This window comes from Columba livia, chromosome 3 (assembly GCF_036013475.1).
Source record: "Columba livia isolate bColLiv1 breed racing homer chromosome 3, bColLiv1.pat.W.v2, whole genome shotgun sequence".
Classification (NCBI taxonomy): Eukaryota; Metazoa; Chordata; class Aves; order Columbiformes; family Columbidae; genus Columba; species Columba livia.
The window spans coordinates 16,548,529-16,572,850 of record NC_088604.1 but is presented as its reverse complement, the minus strand read 5'-3'; the positions used below and the strand labels follow the sequence as shown (position 1 = coordinate 16,572,850).

Here is a 24,322-nt window from a genome sequence, read left to right as displayed (position 1 = left end):
CGTGTTGCCAGGAGGCTGTATGCTCGATGTGCTCCTCTGGCTTAGGCTACGGTTCTCGCTAACTCAAATTCCAGCTGTGCTCAGCATCCTGTGAAGGATGAAGGTGGCACATCATCTGCTGTCTCTTGTGAGCCAGCTCTTGTCTCTGGGTTGCATATGGCTTGAGTTTATCCTCTGGGATAAATCTTCTAACTAGTTTGGAGTGTAATCTGTGAGCTCATCTGCCTGTTTACCTTGCATTTGTGTCTGGCAAGGCAGCTTGAGGCAGGTAGACTATGGCCACGGAAAGGCAAACTTCTTCCATGTGTGCAGAAAGTAAATAATGACTCAAACCCCAGCAACCTACAGGCTAGGGAAATGGTGAGACTGTTCTGGAGGGAGCTGCAGAGCCTCAGCCATGTCTGCTGGCAGTCCATGGGATTGCCTTCCCTGTGACAAGTGTGTTAGCACTGAGGCATTTTCTATCCGCTGTCTAATGCAGCCTTCCTCATTTTCTGCTTTAGTCCTTGAGTGTAGGAGGAGGGACTTGGGTGACATTTACATCCTGATGAGTGCAGAGGGCCATGGGCACATCTTACACATACAGAAAACTTGAGGAAGCTGGAGCATGCCCTTTCCTGGGAGAGTTTCTCCTAGATGGGATGAATACTGTAGGTATAACTTTGTCCATTGTAGTATCCCCCGAGTTTAGAGCAATTTCTCTTCTCTTGGTTATCTTTGTCCAGATAAGCCCACTTCACCCTGTGCAAATAATTGCCATGTCTTGTGTCCAGAGCAGGGGCAAAAAAACCCACCTTGTGTATGAAGTCCATGGCAGGCAGCTGGTGCTCCAGCTCCTCTGCGTGCTGTGGTGGGGAGCTCCACCACGCTCGTGTGGTGTGACTCCAGGGCTGTACCTCATCCAGGGCAGTGGCTCTGTTTCAGCTCCTGGGGTGCGCATGTGTGAATAGTTTGGCTGAAGGCTTAGTGGGGTTTGATCCTCAGAGGAAGCAGGATGGAGAAAAACATTACTGGAGTGATGAAGGTGCCACCCTCCCTTCTCATCTAATATTGTGAAGGTGAATAGATGACAGCAGGGCAGTGAACATGATGCAACAGGGACTGTTCTTTGCCTTACTCCCAGAGGTCTTGGCAACAGGATGCTGGCAGATACAAACGTACAGGGGCCAACCCCACATACGCCGAGTAAAATGACCAGCATTCAGGGTCCCAGAGGTGGAGGTGGACTATGAAGACCGCCTGTCCTGAGAAGCAATGCTTATGGTAACTGGCTGCTCTTCATTCTTTCCAGCTGTCTCACCCAAGCATGGATCGAGTCACAGCTTTGTTGTCCCCACTCAAGTCTACTTACAGCTCCTGACTGAATTCTTGAAGCTTGTAGATCTCACTGGATGGCTACATGCCAGTTAAAAAACAACTTGCTTCCTAAAACTGCTCTGTCGCTGGTCTGTTTTTTAGTTGCTCTTTGGGAAAGTGTTCTGCCCATTTTCTGGACTACTGAGAAGGCAGAGCTCTGCAAAAAGAAGCATCCATTGCAGTGCTGTCAGAAAGAAAAGCATCCGCAAAGAAAGGGGAACAAAAAGGATTCAAAGCATTTGTTTGCAGATGGAAAAACTCAGATTTGAGTGAAATTGAGAGTCTCCATAAGTGTGCAAACTGTTTCTGTAGTTCCAAGTTCATTTGTTTTGTTTTTCAAGATCTTGGGTTGAGTAATTTAAAAAATATGGTTTAATGCTTTCATCACCAGAATGTCTCAGCTGGCGTCTTGTTGTATGGCCAGGTAAGAAACCTCCTGAACTCATGGAAGTCACTAAGCTCAGAAGTCGTGATATCTCTTCATACACTCAAGAGCAATTTTTCATGATTAGCTGAAAAAATGAGCCCCTTCAATCCTCTCAGAAACTGTGGTTTTGCTTGACTTGAAAAAAAATAGTAATAAGACAGATGGTTGTGAGTGATTCTGTGGTGGCTATGGTCAAAATGTGCACCATCTTACAGCACAGAGAAAGCCTGTGAGACCACGGCACAGTTCGAGGGCCCCTCATTGCATCCCAAAACTTCTTTTTCTCACCTTTTCCATGATGCAGCAACTGTTCAAGCTGCATCAGACCCTTCTGGACTTGCCTGTGTTCCTGCAGCTCCTCCTTTTCTCTCAGTGATACTGAAAAGCTTACCAGTGAAACCAATGCACCTTAATTCCGGGTGTAGAAATGTCCTCCCTTGGCTATCTGATGAGCTGTTTTTGTGAAGAAGCTTAGTGGTTGGCTGTGCTAGGTCAAGAGAGATTTGTTGCAACCTAACAAAAATATGTTCATTTTGGATATTTTTTGTTTTCTAATAGTCACTTTCTGCCAAATTTTTAAAACTTAGGCTTTCCTTTCAGAGAACTTGAAATTGTAGAGCTGTTGCCTGTGCCAGTCACCAAATGCAGCCTCAGAGGGAGAAACTCTAGGAGGGAAGGCAGGGCAGGGGCAGAGGGAGCTGGGGAGAAGCAGAGCCATGTCCCTGCCTGCACTACCTGCTCCCTGCCCGCGCTGCCTGCTCCCTGCCCGCTCTGCCCACTCCCTGCCTGCTCTGCCCGCTCCCTGCCTGTTCTGCCCACTCCCTGCCTGCTCTGCCCGCTCCCTGCCTGCTCTGCCCACTCCCTGCCTGCTCTGCCCGCTCCCTGCCTGTTCTGCCCACTCCCTGCCTGCTCTGCCCGCTCCCTGCCTGCTCTGCCCACTCCCTGCCTGCTCTGCCCGCTCCCTGCCTGCTCTGCCCGCTCCCTGCCTGCTCTGCCCACTCCCTGCCTGCTCTGCCCGCTCCCTGCCTGCTCTGCCCACTCCCTGCCTGCTCTGCCCGCTCCCTGCCTGCTCTGCCCACTCCCTGCCTGCTCTGCCCGCTCCCTGCCTGCTCTGCCCGCTCCCTGCCTGCACTGCCCACTCCCTGCCTGCTCTGCCCGCTCCCTGCCCGCTCCCTGCCTGCTCTGCCCACTCCCTGCCTGCTCTGCCCGCTCCCTGCCCGCTCCCTGCCTGCACTGCCCACTCCCTGCCTGCTCTGCCCGCTCCCTGCCCGCTCCCTGCCTGCACTGCCCACTCCCTGCCTGCTCTGCCCGCTCCCTGCCCACTCCCTGCCTGCTCTGCCCGCTCCCTGCCCGCTCCCTGACCTCGCTGCCCGCTCCCTGCCTGCTCTGCCCGCTCCCTGCCCGCGCTGCCTGCTCCCTGCCTGCTCTGCCCGCTCCCTGCCTGCTCTGCCCGCTCCCTGCCCGCTCCCTGCCTGCTCTGCCCGCTCCCTGCCTGCTCTGCCCGCTCCCTGACCTCGCTGCCTGCTCCCTGCCTGCTCTGCCTGCTCCCTGCCTGCTCTGCCCACTCCCTGACCTCGCTGCCCGCTCCCTGCCTGCTCTGCCTGCTCCCTGCCTGCTCTGCCTGCTCCCTGCCTGCTCTGCCCGCTCCCTGCCTGCTCTGCCTGCTCCCTGCCTGCTCTGCCCACTCCCTGCCTGCTCTGCCTGCTCCCTGCCTGCTCTGCCCGCTCCCTGACCTCGCTGCCCGCTCCCTGCCTGCTCTGCCTGCTCCCTGCCTGCTCTGCCCGCTCCCTGACCTCGCTGCCCGCTCCCTGCCTGCTCTGCCTGCTCCCTGCCTGCTCTGCCCGCTCCCTGCCTGCTCTGCCTGCTCCCTGCCTGCTCTGCCCGCTCCCTGCCTGCTCTGCCCGCTCTGTCTGGTGCAGGGGCAGCTGCTGCTATGTCCTGCCTGCGGATGTCACACTATGGTCCGACAGCACTGTGGCTGTCCTTCTGGTTTGCTCTGTCACTGGAGGCCACCAAGGGCAACCAAGCTCCTGGAAGCATCTCCCCACATGTGCCAAACACTCTGGGGGCATGGCACAAGCCAGGTCCTGGCAAAAAGAACAAAATCCAAATTAGAGGGAAATCTAAAACAGTGATTAAAGCAAGACAATGTATGGAGTGCCACGGTCACCTACAGTGCTGGTGTCAGCAGGTCTCCTGTGTTTTTCTTGCTCTCCACAGGCACATTCTGCTCACCCCAGGAAGTTTTTGAAAGCTGTTGAAAACTAATACAACCTCCACGAGCTCTGTCCACTGACACTTGACGTGCTGCAGAGAAACTGTACTCCTGACACAGCTCAGCAGCATTAGTAGGTCTAGAAACGACTGTTCCTGCCAAAAAATAAAGTGCTGTCGTTCAAAATTGGATTTTTTTCAGATGGGTTGAAGAGCCCTTGCTCCAGAGGGCCCACCCGATTTCCCCAGGCTATGCAGGGACTTCTGCTCTCTGCTCCAGCTACTTCTGGGCCACTGAGGTATCCAGGTCCCCCAGCTGGTGTGCTGGGAGCTCTTGCCTCCAAGCTCACGTAGCTTTGCCGGAGGTCAGCTCCCTTTCTGCTGCCCGATGCTGTGGCTGCCGGTGGCTCCTGAGCCCTCGGGCAGTGGCCTCACTGGGGCTGCTGCCGGGAAGACAGCCGGAGCATGAGCACGTTTGCTAGGGTGTAATCTAGCGTCTGCCTCATGGCATCCCTCTCGCCATCCTCCAAGGATGGATTTTGCTTAGTCTTGGCAGGTACTGTAAGACAATTCACCATGTAAGTCAGAGAGCCTTTTCCAAAACAATGTTTGATGCCTTTACTGAGGGCTACATAGAGTACAGATGCATTTATTTCTGTTTCACAGATACCATGAATTACAAAGTTAAAATACATCATCTTAAAAATATGTCCCGCTGTTTCCTCTTGCATTTACACAGCCTATGTGAAGATTTCATCTGATGTCTTTTATGCTTCAGCTGAAGACAGAAGTAAGGTATTTTTCTACTTCTGATAATAAGCAGCTACTCATAATACATTAAGATGCAGGTAAAGACAGAAACACTAAAATACCAGGCTTCCCTGCCAGGGAGCACTGAAAATATAGGGTTTTCTTTGGAGATTCAACTTTCTATTTTACTTTGCAGTCTGCTAATAGTAGCGTAGTGATTTTTCTTCTGGGTTACCTATAAGAAATAAATGAGAAGGCCAGGGCTGACAATTCTGAAAGCTGATTGCAAAGAGCTGCTCTGCAGTAGTGTGCAAGTCCCTCTCAAGACGCATGAGCGCTGGCCGCAGTGAGGCAGCACCGGGGACGTGCCTCCTGCTTTCACTGGAGGATCCACGCCAAGGAGTCCCAGGAACCACATCGGTGCTGGGATCCCACCCGGAAGGGATTGTGCAAATCCTGTGCTCCCTGATGGCTCCCAGGAGCCTTGTTTGCTTAAATGGTGGGAGTTCAACTCTGGGGTGATGCTGCTTGTGTACTGGATGGTGGGCTCATTCCTCTTTTCATCTTACATCCCATGGGGGAGAGGACCATGTTTGAAGAGACAGTGACAAACTCAGACCTGGATCAGAGGCTTGCACAGCACGAGGAGTGAATTTGGCCTGTTCTAAGTGTCAGGAAAATGAATTTAATGTAACACCCCTTTAAGTGAGATCTGAATCAAATTATTTTACTCTATTTTTTTCTCTGCTAAGAAAAAACCTTCAAAGCACCATGTCTGAACTCTTCAAGTATGACACTTCAATTCTAGCACATCTTCATTTTTAAATTGAATTTAAAATGGAATTTTAAATGGAATTTTAAAATGAGCTTCTAAATATTGATTTGCAAGATGAATTGGTCCCTCTTCCAGCGGCACAGATCAGAAGTCAGCAATCGGTGAGGATCTTCGTGCTGTCACTCAGAGCTGGCCAGGAGGGCTTTCTGCCCCGTGCTGCACAAACACCCCCACGGCTTATCACGCTTCACCTCGCTTCACCACCCACCTCTCCCATCCTGTCTCACTGTGCAAAGGGTTACTTTGTCAGCAGCAGTTTTGCTCCAGCTGGGCTTCCAGGAACGTGCTTGAAGTTTTGTGGCGTGGGGCTGGGTTCAGCGGCCGTACTCCCGCTCAATGCTTGCCATGAGCTCCTCCTCCGAGTAATCGTATGAGATTGTGGACTGCCCCGCTGGCTTCTTGCTTTCTCTTTGTGGACACCTGCCGGGAAAGGGAACAGGTTATTGGTGTCATGAGAGAGAAACAAGCTCCGAAGGCACAAGATGACCCTTACTCCATTTTTTTGTGAATGGAAAGACCGAACTGCATGTGGCTTGCTGAGACACAGATACTCTGTCACGTCTAGTTCCCATACCCCACATGCACATCCCTTGCTGACATTTGCTATCACTTGGCGTCTATTTTAGTCTGTGAGTTCATTGCAGTACAGTCTTTACAACGCTCCAGATCAAATTCCCAGAATCTTTTGGTGAGTTAGGTTCAAGGCCCAGCTAAAGCACTGCATAACCTTTACCCTAGTTACTAGTTTTAAGGTTTTATGCAGAAAGAGATTTTTCGTTCGTACGTGTAAGTGAAGTGCTTTTCAACCAAAACATGAACTCTGCTCCCTCAAACTGCTCTTATGTCTTTTACTTAGTTTTACATCAGCACAACTCTCGTACAAGTGAGAATTCATGTACAATTCAAAGTGGACTGATGTGGGTTTTATTGGTATTGTCAGATGTGGTATATTTTAGGTACAATGGAAATCTGCCTACATGATGGAGAACAGTGAAAAGTCTTCCACAAGTTTTGACCGTGTGTCTTGTGGTACCAAACAGCTCTGCTTGATCTTGCCCTTCAGGACTCAAGAGAGGACACAGCAACTGACAAGTGTGCTCCCCCTTGACCTTGTAGAGAACAGGGAGGTAAGGAACCTGGGCATCAGGCTTGTCATCTCTGGAAGCTGGAGCACATGGTTCCATGAAATGTGGCAATGGTGAGGTGCAGAGCTAAGGGGAGACTTGAGCTGGTAAATCCAAACTGTAAAGTGCTCTGCCATGCCCTGTCACCTGAGACTGGTGGGCTTCCTTTGCGATCATCTATTGGTAAAGAACAAATAAGCAATAAAGCAAGGGTTTTGTATGGCAGTTAGCTGTTTGCTGAAGAAGAGAGAATTTAACATCCAGCAGCGTGGCTCTAACTCTGACTCATTAGGTAGCCATTTCCCTAAGGATGAGATCTCTCTCATCCTTGCTCTTGCAGCTCAGATGAATTTGGTCATTAGCACCCTACAGTGAAAAAGCTGAGGATCTGTTTATTAGATGAAATCACACAAGCTGCCCCAATGCAGGTAAGCAAATGTAGAATCAGAATTGAAGAAAAGAGCCTTTCTAGGGAAACTTTTTCATACAGAAGAGGTGGTTTCATAAACCCTCATCTGTCTTTGACAGCTAGGAACTGCTCTCCTTGGGTGAGGGAGCATTCACAGTGTTCCTCAAACAGGCATCAGCCAGTGTCCTACTGTGGTCACTGAGAAGCAAACAGCATCAAAGCAGCTGCACCTCTGCTGGTATCTGCCCAGGTCAGAGAGGCTCCTGCCCACCCAGCAGCTCTGACCTGGCTGTGTTAGCGCTGTGGCCCCTGTGGGTCACAAATAGTTTGGTGCTTTTCCTGGAGCCACCTGATGACCCGTTGGTGTGGCAGCTGGGTCGTGTGGGTGTCCCACACTTATTTACACCGCACCATGTCCTTGATGGCAAATTCTACTGGCAGCAAGTAGGGTTTAGCAAGACTCTTCTGTTTATTCCTTTTATTCACTTTCCTCCCTCTGATGAGATATGAGCAACCCAGTTTCCAATGTGGTAAATGAGAGCTGGGAAGAAAGCTAGAAGTCCAAGGGCTCAAACCATACACCAGCAGCCACAGAGCAAATTCCTTGTAAGAATCAGGAAAAGGGCACGTAGAAATCGGACTTAAACACACAACTTACTTATTTAAACTCTGTACTGTGACAATCCTTAAACTAATTTTAAATTACATGATGAACTAAAGTCAGAGCTCTTGGCAGCTTGCTTGGGAGCCCACAGAAGAGTCATTGTTTCTCTTAGCGGTTACATAATTTCCCACTGTTAATTATTCTTGATGCTTTGGCTTGCATGGTGACCTCCAAGCACGGGAGAAAACTGACAGGTAAAATTTGAACTTATTGAAACATAGATGTGCTTTTAAAAAGACAAAAAACCCATTTACCATGCACATTCTAGAGTTAACAGGAACAGACAAGGCTGTTTTCATTCCATGAGCAAAAGAAAATAGACCTGCTACTCATGTTCTCTCTCTATTGTTGTGGCGCAGTTCTATACCATTTAATATGGAAAACCAAAAATAAATTAAAAAATGAGAGGTTCCATCTGGATAAAATTAGAAACTTCTCCACCCTGAGGACAGCAAGCAGAGGAACAGCCTGTTGTTGTGTAGGCTTCATCCTAGGAGTTTTCCAAGACCTGATGGGACAAAGCCTTGAGAAGTCTGGCCTTATCCATCTCGGAGCAGGGAATGGGACTAGAGATCTCCTGAGTTTCTCCCAACCTGAACCTTGATCTCAGAGGGACAGCTCCATTGCCAGCCATTTCTGCTGGTCCTGGAATTACGGGAGAGGCTGTGGCAGGGAAACCCTGAGTGCAGGCTGTGGGCAGGACAGGAGCTGGTGCACCACAAGCCTGCTCCTGTGCTCCTCCAGCAGGACAGGAGGCCCCTTGCTGCTGCTCTTCTTGACACGCTGCAGAACAGAGCTTGAAATCACATTAAATCCAGCTGAGGGGTGTTAGATTTTCCGATTCAGAAAATAACAGGTTAGTACATTGAGGGGAAATTTTTTCAAACTCCAGCTGTTCTGCAGGAAGAGAGAAACCTGGAAAGGAGCAATGGTGAGAGAGAAAGAGCTCGCTGAAAAGCATTCCAGAGGAGAATTTGCAGCATGGTAGGACAGCAAAGAAAAAAAGCCAATGCAACTCCATCAAGATTACTGTGCATACTTCTGGGTATCTCATTACTAAAGTTATTAGCAGCTTGGAAGAAGTTTAGAAAGCAGCAATAAAAGTGACTTAAGAGGCTTCAGTAACTTTAGGAAAGAGGAAAGCAAGAAATGTGCTCGATTTCAGCTAAAAGCCTCTCTGTGTTTAAAGATTATTAAGGGAATGAGGAATTTATTTTTTCTAATAGAGAGAAAATGAACTATACAATGAGAAGGATATGCAAAGGGCCTAAAAGTCCAAAAGTGAGCAAAAGCACCTTGAGCAAGATGTTGGGCATGGCGTGCCAACCTCCTCAGTGGTGGGGGTGGCTGGCAGTGCCGTGAACCTGATGTCAAGCAGCTGTCTGGAGTGGGAGAGACCTGCCTGCAGGCTCTGGTGACAATATCCCTGATGGGTGGCCAGGGCGATAACCTCCTAGGTAGAAACTTGAGTTAAGTGGCTGAAAATTTGGTTGGGGTAAATCTAGGCCATCGTTTGTTATTGTTTTGCTGAGAATGGGAAAGTTCAGGGTTAATCATTAAACTGCCTTCTGCAAGACCTTGCAGCTGAAAGATGGGTCAAAACAACATGCCAGTAACTCTGCCAGGGATGAGAGCCTTGGCAGCAATTATAAGATCATTACAGCGTTCCTGGGCTGTGTCCATTGCACTGTCCGTGCGATATCTCCATGTCTAGGTTTTGTTTTGTTTTGTTTTGTTTTCCCTGCTTGACACTTATTTCTTCTTTAATTTGCTTTATGGGAATTTCTTCAGTCAGCAAATCTGTCAAGACAAGGCTAATTTTTGCTCCTTGTAACGTGAGTGCTTATTTAGAATAATTCTAGCCACAGAAACATAAATGATGGGATACCTATGCATAATAAACATCGTTTCTGGGGTTTGATTTGATGTGATTTCTTCAAACTGCAGTTTCACTGGGTGATGGACCATTTCCAAAAAACTGTTTGCATGCAGTTCTTGCCAGCAGAAATTGCAGCCCTGCTTATCATGGGCTCTACAGGCGCTTCACACGAGAGCTGCTCTATGGGGCTCTGCAGTGGGTATAGAGTAAATAATATCTAAATGAAAATAAATTCCTGATCCATCATCCCAGGTCAGGAACCAGCTTCTGCCATCTCAAGTCTCTGCTTTGTGTGTCAAAGATGGAGGGAGAAGGAAAGCCCTGGCAGGGGGTGAGGGGCTGGGGAGCTCAGTGGGGGTGTCTGTGCACCCTCAGAGGAGCTGCTCAGTGGCCACCCCAGCCCAAAGCCCAGTGAGGAGGCTGGAGAGCCCAGGAGAACCCACAGTCCCTGTGAGAGTGCTCCTACGAGCCTTGCTGTTGGGAGGGCCAGGGACAGACGTGTTTTCTGAGCGCTCCCAAACCAGCAGCCTCTCCAGGAGAGCTCCCTGCCAGCTGGGAGGGAAGGGAGGATGGTGGCTGGTGCTTGGGCTCTCCTGTCACATCCCCCAGCGCAGCTCTGTGTGAGCAGGTCACACAATGGTTAGGACCTCCAGATCAGTCTGCTCTCAAGTGCGGCAGGAGCAGAGGAGCTGGTTGACAGTCAGAGCCTAACATTGAAGACAGTTGCTCTTTAGCATAAGGAAATGATAGTATAAATTGTTTTTTCAAACCTTGTTGTTTCATCTGGGTTTCTTTAACACGTGTGTCAAACTGTTCCCATTTTTCTGGGCTCCCCAGTTTAAGAAGGACAAGGAATTACTGAAGGGAGTCCAGCAGAGGGCTACAAAGATGATTAGGGGTCTGGAGCATCTTTCTTATGAGGAACGACTGAGAGAGCTGGGTCTGTTTTCAGTCTGGAGAAGGCTGAGAGAGGATCTTATCAGTGTTTATCTCCGGGATGGGTGTCAAGAGGATGGACCAGACTTTTTTTAGTGGTGCCCAGCAATAGGATGAGGGGCAATGGGCACAGACTGAAGCACAGGAGGTTCCATCTGAATATGAGGAGAAACTTCTTTGAGGGTGCCAGAGCACTAGAACAGGCTGCCCAGAGAGGTTGTGGAGTCTCCTTCTATGGAGATATTCAAAACCCGCCTGGATGTGTTCCTGTGTAATCTGCTCTGGGTAAAGCTGCTTTAGCAGGAGGGCTGGACTAGATGATCTCCAGAGGTCCCTTCCAACCCCAACCATTTTGTGATTCTGTACTCTTGGTGCAGGTAGACTTGGAAGCACAGTCTGCTCGGTAGGTTTTGCTTGTTAAAGATTTCAGATTTCTTTTGCTTGGTACCCAGTGCAGTAGGTCCCAAAATTTCCCCTGTCCCTGAAGGACACTCGTGTCTCTATCATTGGAGTGTCTCATGGGTTTTCTCTTATGATTCCTGCAGAGCAAAGAGATGTTATTCTCCTTCTCTACATGGTGCAGAGCCCACAGATGACCAGTGGGTGAAACACTGTCTGAGCAACTCATTGGAGTAATCCTCACCAGCTTTTTACAAGCTCCTTCAAGGTGCTTCTCTGACATGTAGACATCATGAATTCTGCATTGCTCATGATCAGGAACAAATCTCTATACTGTACTTGAGCTGGATCTTTTCAGGCAGCACAGCCCCTAGATTTTTTGAAGTTGGCAAATAGGTAGAGGATAGACTATTTAGGACTATAAACCACTTGACATCATTCCCACCCGTTTCTTGCACACTGGGAGGCATGCAGGAATAGCTTTCTCTTTATGGTCCCTTCTTTCCAGCTGCCTTCTCCCCCTGAAGATATAACAAAAGCAGGGAGTACTCACTGATGGTTGTTGGTGGTCTCTAGGCCTTGTGAGCTTCTGGTTAACAAAGTCTGGGAATAAAAAGAAAAGCGATATATTTCAGTTACAACAGTTTAAAGTTGAGGGAGGTGATTCTGCCCTCTACTTTGCTGTGTTGAGACCCCACCTGGAGTACTGCATCCAGCTCTGGAGCCCTGAGTACAGAAAAGACATGGACCTGTTGGAGAGGGGCCAGAAGAGAGACATGAAGATGATGAGAGGGCTGGAGCAGCTTTGCTATGAGGACAGGCTGAGAGAGCTGGGGTTGTTCTGGCTGGAGAAGACAAGACTCGGGAGACCTTATTGCAGCCTTAATAAGTGTTAAGTATTAAGTATTTCAGTAATAATTATTAAGTATTTAAGTACTTAAAAGGGGCCTATAAGAAAGCTGGGGACAGACTTTTAATCAGGGCCTGTAGTGACAGGACAAGGGGCAATGGTTTTTGAGTGAAATAGGGTAGGTTTAGATTGGACAAAAGGAAGAATTTCTTTACTATGAGGGTGGTGAAGCACAGGAACAGGCTGCCCAGAGAAGCTGTGGATGCCTCATCCCTGGAAGTATTCAAGGCCAGGTTGGACAGGGGTTTTGAGCAACCTGGTCTAGTGGAAGGTGTCCCTGTCCATGGCTGGGAGGTTGGACTGGATGATCTTCAAAGGTCCCTGCCAACCCAAACCATTATTTATTTCTGTGAAACCCATCTCTGTCTATGTTGGGTTATGCCTGCTCTGGTTTAAACCCCCAAACAACCTCCGTGGAGACAACATGGCTACAAGGTAGTCCCCGTTACAAACCACCATTCTGCTAGCTCTGTTTCAACATTCAGGGCAGCTGGGCGGTTGCAGGCTACAGAATCAAAATCGCTGAATGTCAATTGATTAAACCTCCCAGATTTCCCATGAATACACACTGCTCCACATGCTGACAAGTAGCGGTATGAAAATACCCACTAAGGAAGAAAGTTATGGCAACATGGATCAAATTCTTTTCACAAAGCCTTTTTCCTGAAATGATCCATCTGGAGTGAAGCACCCACCTTCCCTTGCTGGTAGCCCATAGGTTTCCAATGGGGCGCCAGGGGGGCAACCAAATCCAAACCTAATGGCATTTAAAATGGGAAGATGATGGGACCCTGTGGCTGTCTGAGCCTCCAGCTGGACCAATAATAATATTACCCCCCTTCAGGCAGATGCTACTGAAAAGAATATAACTTCCATCTTTTCCTACTTCTTCACTGTATTGTCACAGGGAAAGGAAGGGGGACAGGGACAAGGGCTGCAGCTTTACACAAACCTAGAGCCATTTTGGCTTGCCATTGTTTTTTCTGAGCTGCATCCTAAAGCTGGTGGACCTCCTTCATACAAGTAAGCCTGAATCTCATGATGACACTAACATGTTAAACAGGTAGCACACAGAACCAAAGTAAGAACTTAGCTTCCAGAAAACAGAAATGAAAAGCTGTTCCATCAATGTGGAAAAGAGGAAAAGATTTTTCTGTACAAGATGAAAGAGAAGCAAAGGAACCAGAGAGTGGTGTGGAAGAGCTTGCAGTTCAGAGCCATCGCCTGTATATCTGCTGTGCAGTATTTCTGCAGTGCTGGATGGGATCAAGCGATTCCTCAGTAAGATCACGTATCTGCTCTTGAAATAGCTCAAACCTGTGCTGCCTCAAGGTCCAGCAGTGCACAGGACTGGTGTGGGTAAGCATGGGATCTATGGAGGGAAGATAACATTCTATAAGCAGTGCCAGTACAGCAATGATGGCTTTAGGCACAGTTTTGCTCTGATTTAAATCAGTTGATATTGGTCAGGCTTGTATATGTTGTCTGCTGGCTGGAAATGTCCACCTGTGTGTCTGTCATTATTGCATCACACCCAGTTTTTATCCTAGAGGAGATGTTTTCACTACACTCCTTCCTTAGTTGCTTCTCATGTCAATGGATGGGAACTGAGGTTTAAACAGAGGTCTCAGACACTGCTTGGCAGATAGCTGCTTGTCACCAAACTGTTCAGCTCTTCCCTGCTTCTTGGGTGGGCTTTGTGCTGCCATGGTCACCTTTGGCTCCCACGCTTGAGCAGGTGAGGGGGCAGCAGCAAAGGCACCTCTCTCATGGCACTGGGCCAACGCCTCCTCCAGGCGAGCCTTAAGTGGCTTCCAGTTCTGGAGCTGGGAAAGGTGTCTGCTATCCATGGTCTTTCATGTCCTAGATGTTTGCTTAAAATTACCAACTAAATCTCTATTAGAGACTTGTAACATCTTTTGGTACCCATCAGAAAGCACTCCTTTTCAGAAGAGTACCTGTTCTTTGGTAACACTTTATTATCTCTGGAAGAGCCTGATCTGCTTTTGGAAACAGCTTCTGAGTCCAAGTGGAGACAAGGTGTATTGGATTTGCATGACAAAGTTTTGGCAGCAGGGGATGTACAGGGGTGGCTTCTGCGAGAAGCTGCCAGAAGCTTCCCCCATGTCTGACAGAGCCAATGCCACCTGGCTCCAGTACAGACCTGCCACTGGCCAAGGCCGAGGCCATCAGCAATGGTGGTAGCACCTCTGGGATAACATAGGTGAGAAGGGAAAAAAAACCACATGCAACTGCATCTGGAGAGAGGAGTGAGAATATGTGAGAGACGAAACTCTGCAGACACCCAGGTCAGTGCAGAAGGAGGGCAGGCTGTGCTTCAGGCACTGGAGATTCCCCTGCAGCCCGTGGTGCAGACCCTGGTGAGGTCAGCTGTCCCCCTGCAGTCATGGAGGTCCAGAATGGAGCAGAGATCCACCTGCTGCCCAGTGAGGACTCCACACCAGAGCAGGTGGATGCCTGAAGGAGGCTGTGACCTCATGGGAAGCCCACACTGGAGCAGGCTCTTTGCAGACCTGTGGCCCCATGGAGAGGGGAGCCCAGGCTGGAGCAGGTTTGCTGGCAGGGGTTGTAACTGTGTGTGGGACCCACGCTGCAGCAGTCTTTTCCTGAAGGACTGCACCCCATGGGAGGGACCCACACAGAAGCATTTTGTGAAGAACTGCAGCCCATGGGAAGGACTCATATTAGAGAAGTTCATGGACAACTGTCTCCCACAGGAGGGACCCCACACTGAAGCAGGGAAGAGTGTGAGGAGTCCTCCCCTGAGGAGGAAGGAGCAGCAAAGACAACGTGCGATGAACTGACCACAACCCCCACTCCCCATCCCCCTGTACTGTTGTGGGGAGCAGACAGAGAATTCAGGAGTGATGCTGAACCCCAGGAAGAAGGGAGGGGGGGGCGAAGGCATTTTAAGATTCAGTTTTTATTTCTCATTATTCTACTCTGATTTGATTGGTAATAAATTAAAATAATTTCCCCAAGTTGAGCCTTTTTTGCTCATGATGGTAATTGGTGAGTGATCTCTCTGTCCTTATCTTGACCCACGAGCCTTTCATTATGTTTTCTCTCCCCTCTCCAGCTGAGGAGGGGGGTGAAAGAGCAGCTTTGGTGGGCACCTGCCATCCAGCCGGGGTCAGCCCACCACATGAGGCTGTGAGAAAGCTGAGGGTGAGGGAAGAGAGCTCCCACCTGGTTATTTAGCAACATTTCTTGGCAATCTCCCACAAGTAACAAGAGCAAGCTGCAGTGCAAAGAGGAGGCTGTGCCGAGCTCTGACGGCTGACTTGTCCTGGGAATGCACCCCACAACACAGCCCCTCGTCCTTGTCATCGCCACCACCCGCTGGGCCCCGGTTTTCTTTCACCGGGTGAAGAACATCATTCATCCTCAGCACCAAGGGGAACACAGTTCTTCAGGAGTGCTTTGTTGCTGCTCTTCCCACAGCGAGAACCCAGCCTCCAAGACTTCTGGGCAAAGGATGGGTTTGGATCATTTTAGGGAGGGGTTTCAATTGTACAGTAGGTTGTCTTTTTTTCTTCCCTTGTGGCTGACTCCTCCACATTACGAGCCATACGTGTTGTGTGGGTGGAAGACAGAATTAATTAGTCATCAGGACAGAGCAGCTCTGGTTAGCAAAATCTGCTCTCTCTGCAAAATCAGCTCCCACCTTTGCCGAGAGTTCTGTCAGCAACAACGCTTATTTCCCAAGAGGGTTCAGCATTGGTGTAGGTAGATCTCTACCAACATTTAATCCGGTGCATGAGGAAAAAATGGTGGTGAGTAAAAACAAAGGGCACCTCCAGTATCTGCCTTTCCACCACCATCAGAGCCTCCATTCTTTGGGAGCTGCTCCCAATTAATGAAGGGCGAAGGGTGTATGGCTCCACAATGCCCAAGTGACACTGTGCACTGGCAGGACACAGAGTAGGGGCTGTCCGAAGCATCATAAAACTGATTCACCCAGCTCACTCAGAATTGCTGTAATGTGTATGTTGCAAATTCAGCAGATAATTAGTATGAGCCCTTTATGTGGGTTAAGATGATGTGCACATCATGACACTTTAATATTATGGGCTCCTATCCTGCAGCTAAATGGGTAGTTTCTGGCCTGGTTGGCCCAAGCCCTGTTAAGAGATAAATGAAGTCAGCTGCTCCTTTCTGCAGCTTGCAGTCATCTTTTGATTACCCATCCAGACTGCAGTGTGTCTCCTTGTTTTCCACCCTGTTCCTAGAGTGGGCATATTGTGCTGGGGTCTATTGTGCTATAAAGCCCCACACTGCCACTGCCTCCAAATTTAAAGGCTTGGATATTAAATTCACCCAGCATGTACTTGGGATTAATTTAACCTAATGAGATGTGAGGTGGAGTGATTTGACAGCTGTCACACACACAGGTCAGCCATCCTTTACATTGTGGCAGCGGCTCCTGGGAGCAAGGTGGAGCGGAAAGCTGGAGGAAGGAATTATTTGTCTCTACTTCACACAGGAAACAGCATTCCCAGGGTGCAGCTTCATACTCCCTAAACCTGGTGGGAGCTGTAGATGGCGTTCCTCATGGGTCCTGTCAGCCCTCATCCCCTGTCTGTCACCTTCTGTCAGCTCTGGCAGCTGTGGCTGAACTGGGTGAGAACACTGTCTCCTGGGACCCACAGGGCAACATGGGGCCGTGCACCTTTGCTGTTTCTGAGCTGTGTTGAAATTGCTCAACTACAGCCTCAACTGTTAAAGTCACATCATTTCCAAAACTGGGTGACCAAATTCAAGCTCCCTCTTGAGGATGGTCCCTCTGTTGGCCCCTGAGCTATGCCCAAGTGTTATTTGGGAGACTGCAAGTTCACCCTGGCCAAAATGATAACAGGGACCATCCTAGCACCTTAGTGGGGCAGACCATCACGGTCTGATGCCAGGCAGCTGCTATGGTATGGTGTACCTGTGGAGACATAGCCCTGAGATGGAGTAGAGATACAGACCCTGAGTCGTTCCATCACACAGGAGAGCTAGACAGTGGCTACACTGGAACATCTACACGGGAACAGCCTGTCTGAGCTGAAATGAAAATCCCCTCCCCTGGAGGGTGTCAGGTGATGTCAGCCGGAGTGCATCGCAGATGCAGTTTGCAGCAGAGCTGCAGATGGCTGAGCTGGTACAGCAGAAGGGCAGCACCCTCCAGCGACGCCAGCGAACGATGCGGGTGGCTAAGCCAGCTGTTCTCATCACTGCTGAGAACAGCCTCTCGTGAACATGCAGCTGGAGTTATCGCTGGGAAAAAAAAACAACCAAACAACCCTCAAACCAAACAAACAAAAAACAAAAACAAAACACCAAACCAAAAAGCCCTGTTTTACCTAATGTGCTAGAAGGTACCAAGCGGGACATGTAGCCCCAGCTGCATCCTCGGCAAAGCACTCCCAGCCTTGCTCTGGTCTGCAGCAACATCCTCTGGCCAGCCAAGGAATGAGGAACAGGCGGTGGACGGGAAATGGGCAGGGATGCAGGGAGTTCCCACGCTTCTCCTCTCCTGCCAACTCAAACACCAGCTGCCAGCTGCTCCGCGCATGCCCTGTGCTTGGTTTTTATAATAGATCAGGAATGGCTTCAGGGCAAAAGCGACCCGTGCTCTGCTGAGTGATGTTAGGGAAAAAACCAACTAGTCTGCAGTTTTCTGAGTCCAGCTGCAATACAGCTGTGCTGGGAGAGTTACAGTGGCCGAGAGGACAGCACAGTCACTGCTTGCTGGGTTCTGGTGAAATTTTAGGTGCTTTAAAAAAGACATGGAAGATAAAGTGAAAGAGAGGAAGACCTTTTGCTTCTCAGCTGCTAGAGCCACACCTGCACACTAACTGTAGGATCTGAAATAATCTGACTTTGGAGTTTTCCCTTAGCTGCTTTGAGTTCAAGGAGTGCCAATTGTTCAGCTGGAAAAAAGACCTTTTCTGAAGCACCTGGCCCACGGAGCACGGCTCCCTGCATGACTATAGGAAAAGGTCTTGACTCCAGGGCATTTTTGACCATTAAGGCGAACAGGAAGAAAATGCTAAAATAAATTGCAAACAGCATTGAATTATAAAGATTAAATTGCTGTTGGGGGAAGCATATTTTAACAAGAGTAGAAAAATAAACCTGAGTTCCTAGAAGAAACTAATGGGGTGTCACATTAAATGTCCCCACAGGACCCCTACATGTCTGCAGCTGGGACCAGCCAGCCATGAGACAGTGCTGCGCCACACCAACCTGCAGAGACAACATTCATCTGGCTGAAAAAAAAACCCAAACAGGCAGAGCTTTGAAGACCTGTATATTTTGAAAGTACACGATTGTGCCTCTGGCAGACAGTTAGTTCTACCCTCTACCCGTGTTGTTGCTGCACTGTGGCTGGGGAGGTCAGCTTACTGTAATCACGTCCCGTCTCCAGTCAGAAAGACAGACGGTGCCATGGAAAAAGCTGTTAAAAGCAAGACCCTAACATGTCTGCTTGATTTTTCCATTTCAGGAAGTCAATGGGGAAATACCTGAGGCTGCGACCTCTCCCCTGGCTTCCACAGAGACCTGCCACCCTGCTCTGTGCTCTGGCAGCACGTTCAAAACAACTAAAAATTTTTCCGTACTTAGCAAAGATGTGAGGAAAAAGCATGTACAACCATCTGGAATCGAGGCAAAACCTGAAAATGGATGTTTGATGATGATAAGGAGGTACTGGGGTCTGCTTCAAGCTGGGATTGGGTTCCTCATCAGGATTTGGTTCCCAGCTCGTTCTGCTGTGCTTTCACCCTTCTCACTCCCAAGCACTATTTGAATGCAACAGAGGTGGATCAAGCCTTTAAATGCAGCCATGTCCCTCTCTACCAACCCTTGCCACCTGGTCTGACCACCCATTGGCACTGCCAGCTTGCTGCTGGATGACAAAGTGCATGGGAGTTCAGGTAGGAAAGGCCAACGCTGATGCACATCACGGCCAAGAGAAACCCAACTGTGACAGCAGAGATCTGAGTCCTACCTGCAGGCAATGTCTCTCTTCTGGCCAGCAGCAAAACTCCCACCAGCCAGAATCTGCTCCTCCACAGGCTGTTTCTCATCACACTTTTTGACTGTAATGTCACCTTGTTGCCTTTGCTCCTCCTCCCTCATATTTTCCCCATTAGCCCTGCTCAATCAACCCCTCCATTCTTCTCTGAAATTTCTATGCCTGTCCCCCAGATTGCACAGCCGAACAGGGCAGAGCAAGGAATTTCCCTCCACAAGACAGAAACTACAAAGCCTGGTTGAGAAGCTGGCAAGACTGAGAAAAATTGTCCTCAAAATTCCTAGCAAGGAACTAGTGATGCAAGTAAGCTGGTAACCCTTTCCAGAAACCGCCTCCACTGGCCTCATGGGAAGGGTGGGACTGCAGTTTGCACAACAACCTAAAAGACTAAATTGCATCCAGTAAACAAGCAAAACTTGGTGCTGCAAACAGTTTCCTCCCTCCTTCTCTCAGGCTAGTGACTTTTTAGGCCTCGAGGAGTCAGAAAGGTAAGGCCATCACTGCTGTCTCAACAGGACCATGACCAACTCAGGTTCAGGTAAAGGAAGTGCTGCCAAGAAGAGCTTCAAGTTTGCCCTGAAAATACCTAAGACTTCTCTTGTACATCTTTTATATCTTTGAAACATACTAGTAATTCTTTGCTGTTTTTCAAACAACCTGTTGGGGTTCAACCAGAGATGTGAACTGTCATGATGAGGAGGCAAATAAGATGCTCAGCATTGCCGTCACCTCACGGGTGGCACAGCTACATGCTGCACTCACTTGGCCACACTGGGTGACCCAAGCTTTCATTCACGTCATTCATTCAAAGCATTCATTTCACTTCAGGGTGAATTTTGAGGGCCCTCACAGATACCTCTGTGCTGCAAGGCCTGATGGTGTCCCCGCCCTGGGTTTGCCCCATGTGTGAACACAAGCTGGGGTGGCTGAGGAGATGCTATAGGCTTCTCACCATCATTTCTGCCAGAGGAGGAGGTTTGCAGCAGGAAGCTGGGCATGGTAACCCCCCCCCCATGCCACCTCAGGGGCCACATCTTCATCCTTTCTGATTTGCCCTCTGTAATTATTTCACTAGTACCTACTGCCACGGCATACTGTCTCTCTACTGATTTTTGTAGATGGGGCAGGTCTGTTGCCTGGCTGATATGTAATTAACCAGAATATACATCACTTCAGAACAGAGCTAAAATACCACTTTATGCACATGAAAATTCACAACCGATATAATTATTATTTTTAAAGATACAGCCATGATATTCACACGGGGAGACAGAGGAAACATGGACACCAGCAACTTCTATTCCAATAATAGAAGATAGATGGAGGAAGCCAGGACTGCTCATAAATGGGAGTGCCTCAGAGGAGAAAGCGGTGCTGAACTGAACTTCCATTCACACCACAGGAGGGTTTGGAATTGAAAGGGCAGATAAAAAATATGATAAGATTTCCAAAGCTTATTTTCTTTGGTGCTTTTCTTTAAAAGTTGTCTAAAAAAGGGTTTCTCATATTGAATCCTGACAATTTTCCTAATGGCAAAATTATTTTATATTAAAGTCATCCTTACTCCATGGACATGCAGCCTGGCAATGGAAACAATACACTTCTGAAAGAGCAAAACTGAGGCATGCAAGTCAGAGTCCTGGGCCCTAAATATGGATTTCTATTTTTAAATTCATTAGTCTGACAACTTTTGTGCATCTGTATGGAGCAGTGTTTATCTAACAAACAGCACACAACCTCCAAAGCCAAGCTAAGATGAAAGAAGCCAGTGATTTTTTGCCTTATTGCCAGATGATATAGATGCTACTGTTATTTTCGGAGAGCAAAAACGAAAGATAAATCTCTGCTCCCTCAGAGGCAAACCCACTATTTGTTAAACAGAAAGAGACTGAAATGCTTGTTCAGGAAGAGACAGACTGCAATTGCAGTGAATTGGCAGACATTAAACAGCAGCTTTATGTTCACATTTTTAAACCTCTGTTTCCAAGCCTGGCCAAGGGAAAAGCCTGAGCCGTATTTTATACAGTTGAGCTATTTCCACAAGACAGGAAAAGAAACTTTCAGTAGCACAGGGAAAGTGGAGAAGGGGATGGACCTTTTCGGGACGGTATTTCCCTTGCACCAGAGAGAAAACTCAAAAAGCAGCAGCAAATGGGACCGAGCCTGGTTTGTCAGCAAAGATAAGAACTTAATGCCATTTACAGTGTGAGGAAGCCACGGCTGCAGCAGTTCGCCCCGGCTATGCCAGGGCTGCCCGCTTCAGCGGGGACCCCCAGGGGAGTGGGGTCTCGGAGGCGTCTCCAGGAGCGTCCGCCCGGTCGCGGGGTCCCGGGCACTTACCGCCTGCTCGGGGGGGGACCCGCCGCCGCCTCCCGCCGCCGCGTCCCCGCAGCTCCCGGCGTCCCGGGGCGGGGAGACTCCGCTGCCGGCGGGGGCTCGGCGGGCGGGGGCGGGCAGCGCCGCCGCCTCCTCGCACTCGGCCAGCACCTTCTCCAGCAGCTCTCGGTTCTCCGCCGCCGCTCCGCCCGCGGGCACCGCTTGGCCCCCGGCCGACCCCGCCGCCGCGCCCCGCCGCCGGCTGCTGCCGCTGCCCATGGCCGCCGCTCCCGGCGCCAAGGGGCTGTGCCGGGGGGGCGCGGCGGGACGCGCTCCCAGGCCCCGCCGCCGCTCCCGGCCGGGGCGGGCGCGGCTCTTGGCCGCTCCTCAGAGCCCGGGTCTCACAAAACCTTTTTATTTTTTCGGGGGGGAGCGCAGAATCCCACCCAGCAGCGCCCCAAAGGCCAAGGGAAGGAAGCAGCGGTGGGGGAGAGGGATGCACGGACGTTTCTAACCACATTTTTTTGAGCCCAGAGCGCAGGCAGGCTGCTTCACCCTGCTTATCCTTCTAAAATCTTCAAAACCAGCCCGTTATCTCACTTTCAAAACCAGCCTGTTATCTCAGGCCTCCTGAGCCTCCTGTCTCCCGGAGCTGGGGAAGGGGTGTGGGGGGAGCTGTCTTCTTCAGGGACCGTGCAGCAGGAACAGCAGTCCTGGGCTAAGTTCGAGCACACTTCACGCAGACGAGTCTTACAGACCTTTGGAAAAAAATGCAGCTTGGAGGATGTCATCTAGGGCAGGTTTTGGGCATTGAGTGACAGATCTGGCAGTGTTCCTGGGCTAGGGAGATTTTCTGCCCTTGGACTAACCGGTGAAAGGAGTGGAGTTTTGGGACAGCCCCCGTGGGACATCTGGGCACCTCTGCAGCCCATCTGCATGGCCGAAGTCACTCTCTCCTTCTGAGCAGCCTGCTGAGCCCATGGAGCAGATCCCCTAACAATCCTCAGCGGGTCATTTCTGTCTTTGCTTCCAAGAATGACATATTTACACAATTTTTGGATGCTCTGGGAGGTATTGCTCAAGTTAAGAAATAGCTGTTAAAGACAAGACTGTCATTTCACCCTTGAGGATGAGAGTGTGTGGAGGGGTAAATTGGCTGCTTGGTTTCCATCCCCTACCTGGCATCCTGAGGTGTATTGGAAGGGGGGTGGTTAGTAGATGGAGAGAGGTTCTCCTTCCCCACTACTCTGCCCTGGTGAGACCACACCTGGAATATTGTGTCCAGTTCTGGGCCCCTCAGTTCCAGAAGGACAGGGAACTGCTGGAGAGAGTCCAGCGCAAGGCAACAAGGATGATTAAGGGAGTGGAGCATCTCCCTTATGAGGAAAGGCTGAGGGAGCTGGGGCTCTTTAGTTTGGAGGAGACTGAGGGGTGACCTTATTAATGTTTACAAATATGCAAAGAGTGAATGTCACGAGGATGGAGCCAGGCTCTTCTTGGTTATAGGATGATGGGCAATGAGTACAAACTGGAACACAAGAGATTCCACTTAAATTTGAGAAGAAACTTCTTCTCATTGAAGGTGCCAGAGCACTGGAACAGGCTGCCCAGGGGGGTTGTGGAGTCTCCTATTCTGGAGACATTCAAAACCTGCCTGGACACCTTCCTGTGTAATCTCATCTGGGTGTTCCTGCTCTGGCAGGGGGATTGGACTAGATGATCTTTTGAGGTCCCTTCCAATCCCTGACATTCTGTGATTCTGTGATACTTGCAGCGTGCAGTTGCATGGGAAGGAGAGCAGGTCCTGCAGGGCTGCTGCTCCTGTCCTTCCAAACTAGATAAAAGCAAGAGGGCCAGAGGTGTGACTCTTCTCACTGCTCCTCATCACTGATTGCAATGATTGCAATGATTGCATCTACCAGTCATTCATCCTGCTGTTTCTTCCTACACCACCAAGCTAAAGCCCAGGACTTTGCAACTGAGGGGCTAGAGGAGGGAAGGCAATGCCAGATGCATTTTCTGCACAAAGAGATCAGCTGGAAGTCTGGGGGTATAGTGACATATGCAGGGCCTGGCTACAGGGAAGGGGAGATGACAGAGAAGATGCTCTGAACCTGAGGCAGGTCTTAGAGAAAGAAGTGATGTGGAGGAGATGGGCGAGCTGAACAAGGAATTAAATAGCCCCAAACAAAATGCGCAGCATATGAAATGGCTAAAGGATGCAAGGTGAGGATCTACCATCATTCTACTCTGACCTGGTAGCACATGCTTTAAGAAGAACTTTCTCTTGGCAGGACCAAGACACTCTCAGTGACCATGTGGTTATATTTACTGGGTGGTTAAAGGCAGCCCTGTCTCTCTCCATGTACTGTGTGGCTCCAGGCATCGGCACATCTCATGTACATTAGTGTGATGGGCTGTTCCAGCTGGAGGAGAAGTGAGGGAGTTTTGAACTTGGCCCTACTAACCACACGGAGGGAGCTCAGTCCCAAGCTTCAACTCAAGCTGCTTCCTTGAAATAACCCAACCGACATAATTTCATCCTAGGAAAGAACATTCCTGTAGTCTTATTGTTTTTTGGATAAGATGTGAGCATCTCTGAAAGCAGAGGAGGCAGCTGGGGCTTTGAGTTGGGTGGGAGCAGAGGTTTTTATCGGCTCCTGTGGGCTTCAGCAGAGCTGTTCCTTGGGGCTTGCTGGGACACTGGGCTTTGCTGCCTTCTCCTGGACGGTTTTCTCAATCTGTAGGAGGCAACATTTCTGAGCTTCTCCTAGTCTGAGTGGTATTTGGACTCTTGGGGGGCTGCAGGTTGAGGTTCATCACGTGTGGCACGTCCCTCCCCAAGGGAGAAGGCTCTGCAGGCATCAGGGACAAGAGAGTTCCCCAAAAGAAGTGAGCAAATTCCTCCTCCTCCATCCCTGCAGACTGTCTCTGAAGGACTGGAGCCTCCTGGAAAGTTTCCTGGCTGCCCCCATGGAAACAGTTCATTCTAGGGCAGTCCCTCAGACTCAACTTGGAAGCGACGCCAGCTCCATAAACCAGCTGCCAAAACGAGCCGAAC

The 24,322-nt window shown here is 49.7% G+C and overlaps 1 protein-coding gene across 1 annotated transcript; it reads right to left on the bottom strand.

Annotated features, from left to right (window-relative positions):
• Positions 1 to 4,587: 4,587 nt before the first annotated feature.
• CYS1 (cystin 1) lies at positions 4,588 to 21,616 on the bottom strand. Its single transcript, XM_065055939.1, has 3 exons — positions 21,286 to 21,616; positions 11,547 to 11,596; positions 4,588 to 6,002 (listed from the first exon to the last, which is right to left on the bottom strand). The coding sequence occupies exons 1-3, from the start codon at positions 21,538 to 21,540 to the stop codon at positions 5,897 to 5,899; spliced, it is 411 nt and encodes a 136-aa protein (XP_064912011.1). The 5' UTR covers positions 21,541 to 21,616; the 3' UTR covers positions 4,588 to 5,896.
• Positions 21,617 to 24,322: the final 2,706 nt, after the last annotated feature.

Coding starts and splice junctions, on each gene's coding strand:
- CYS1 (XM_065055939.1), bottom strand. CDS start 21,540: ATGGGCAGCGGCAGCAGCCGGCGGCGGGGCGCGGCGGCGGGGTCGGCC. Junction 11,597..21,285: donor GGTCCCCCCCCGAGCAGGCG/GTAAGTGCCCGG, acceptor TTTTATTCCCAG/ACTTTGTTAACCAGAAGCTC. Junction 6,003..11,546: donor GAGACCACCAACAACCATCA/GTGAGTACTCCC, acceptor CTTTCCCGGCAG/GTGTCCACAAAGAGAAAGCA.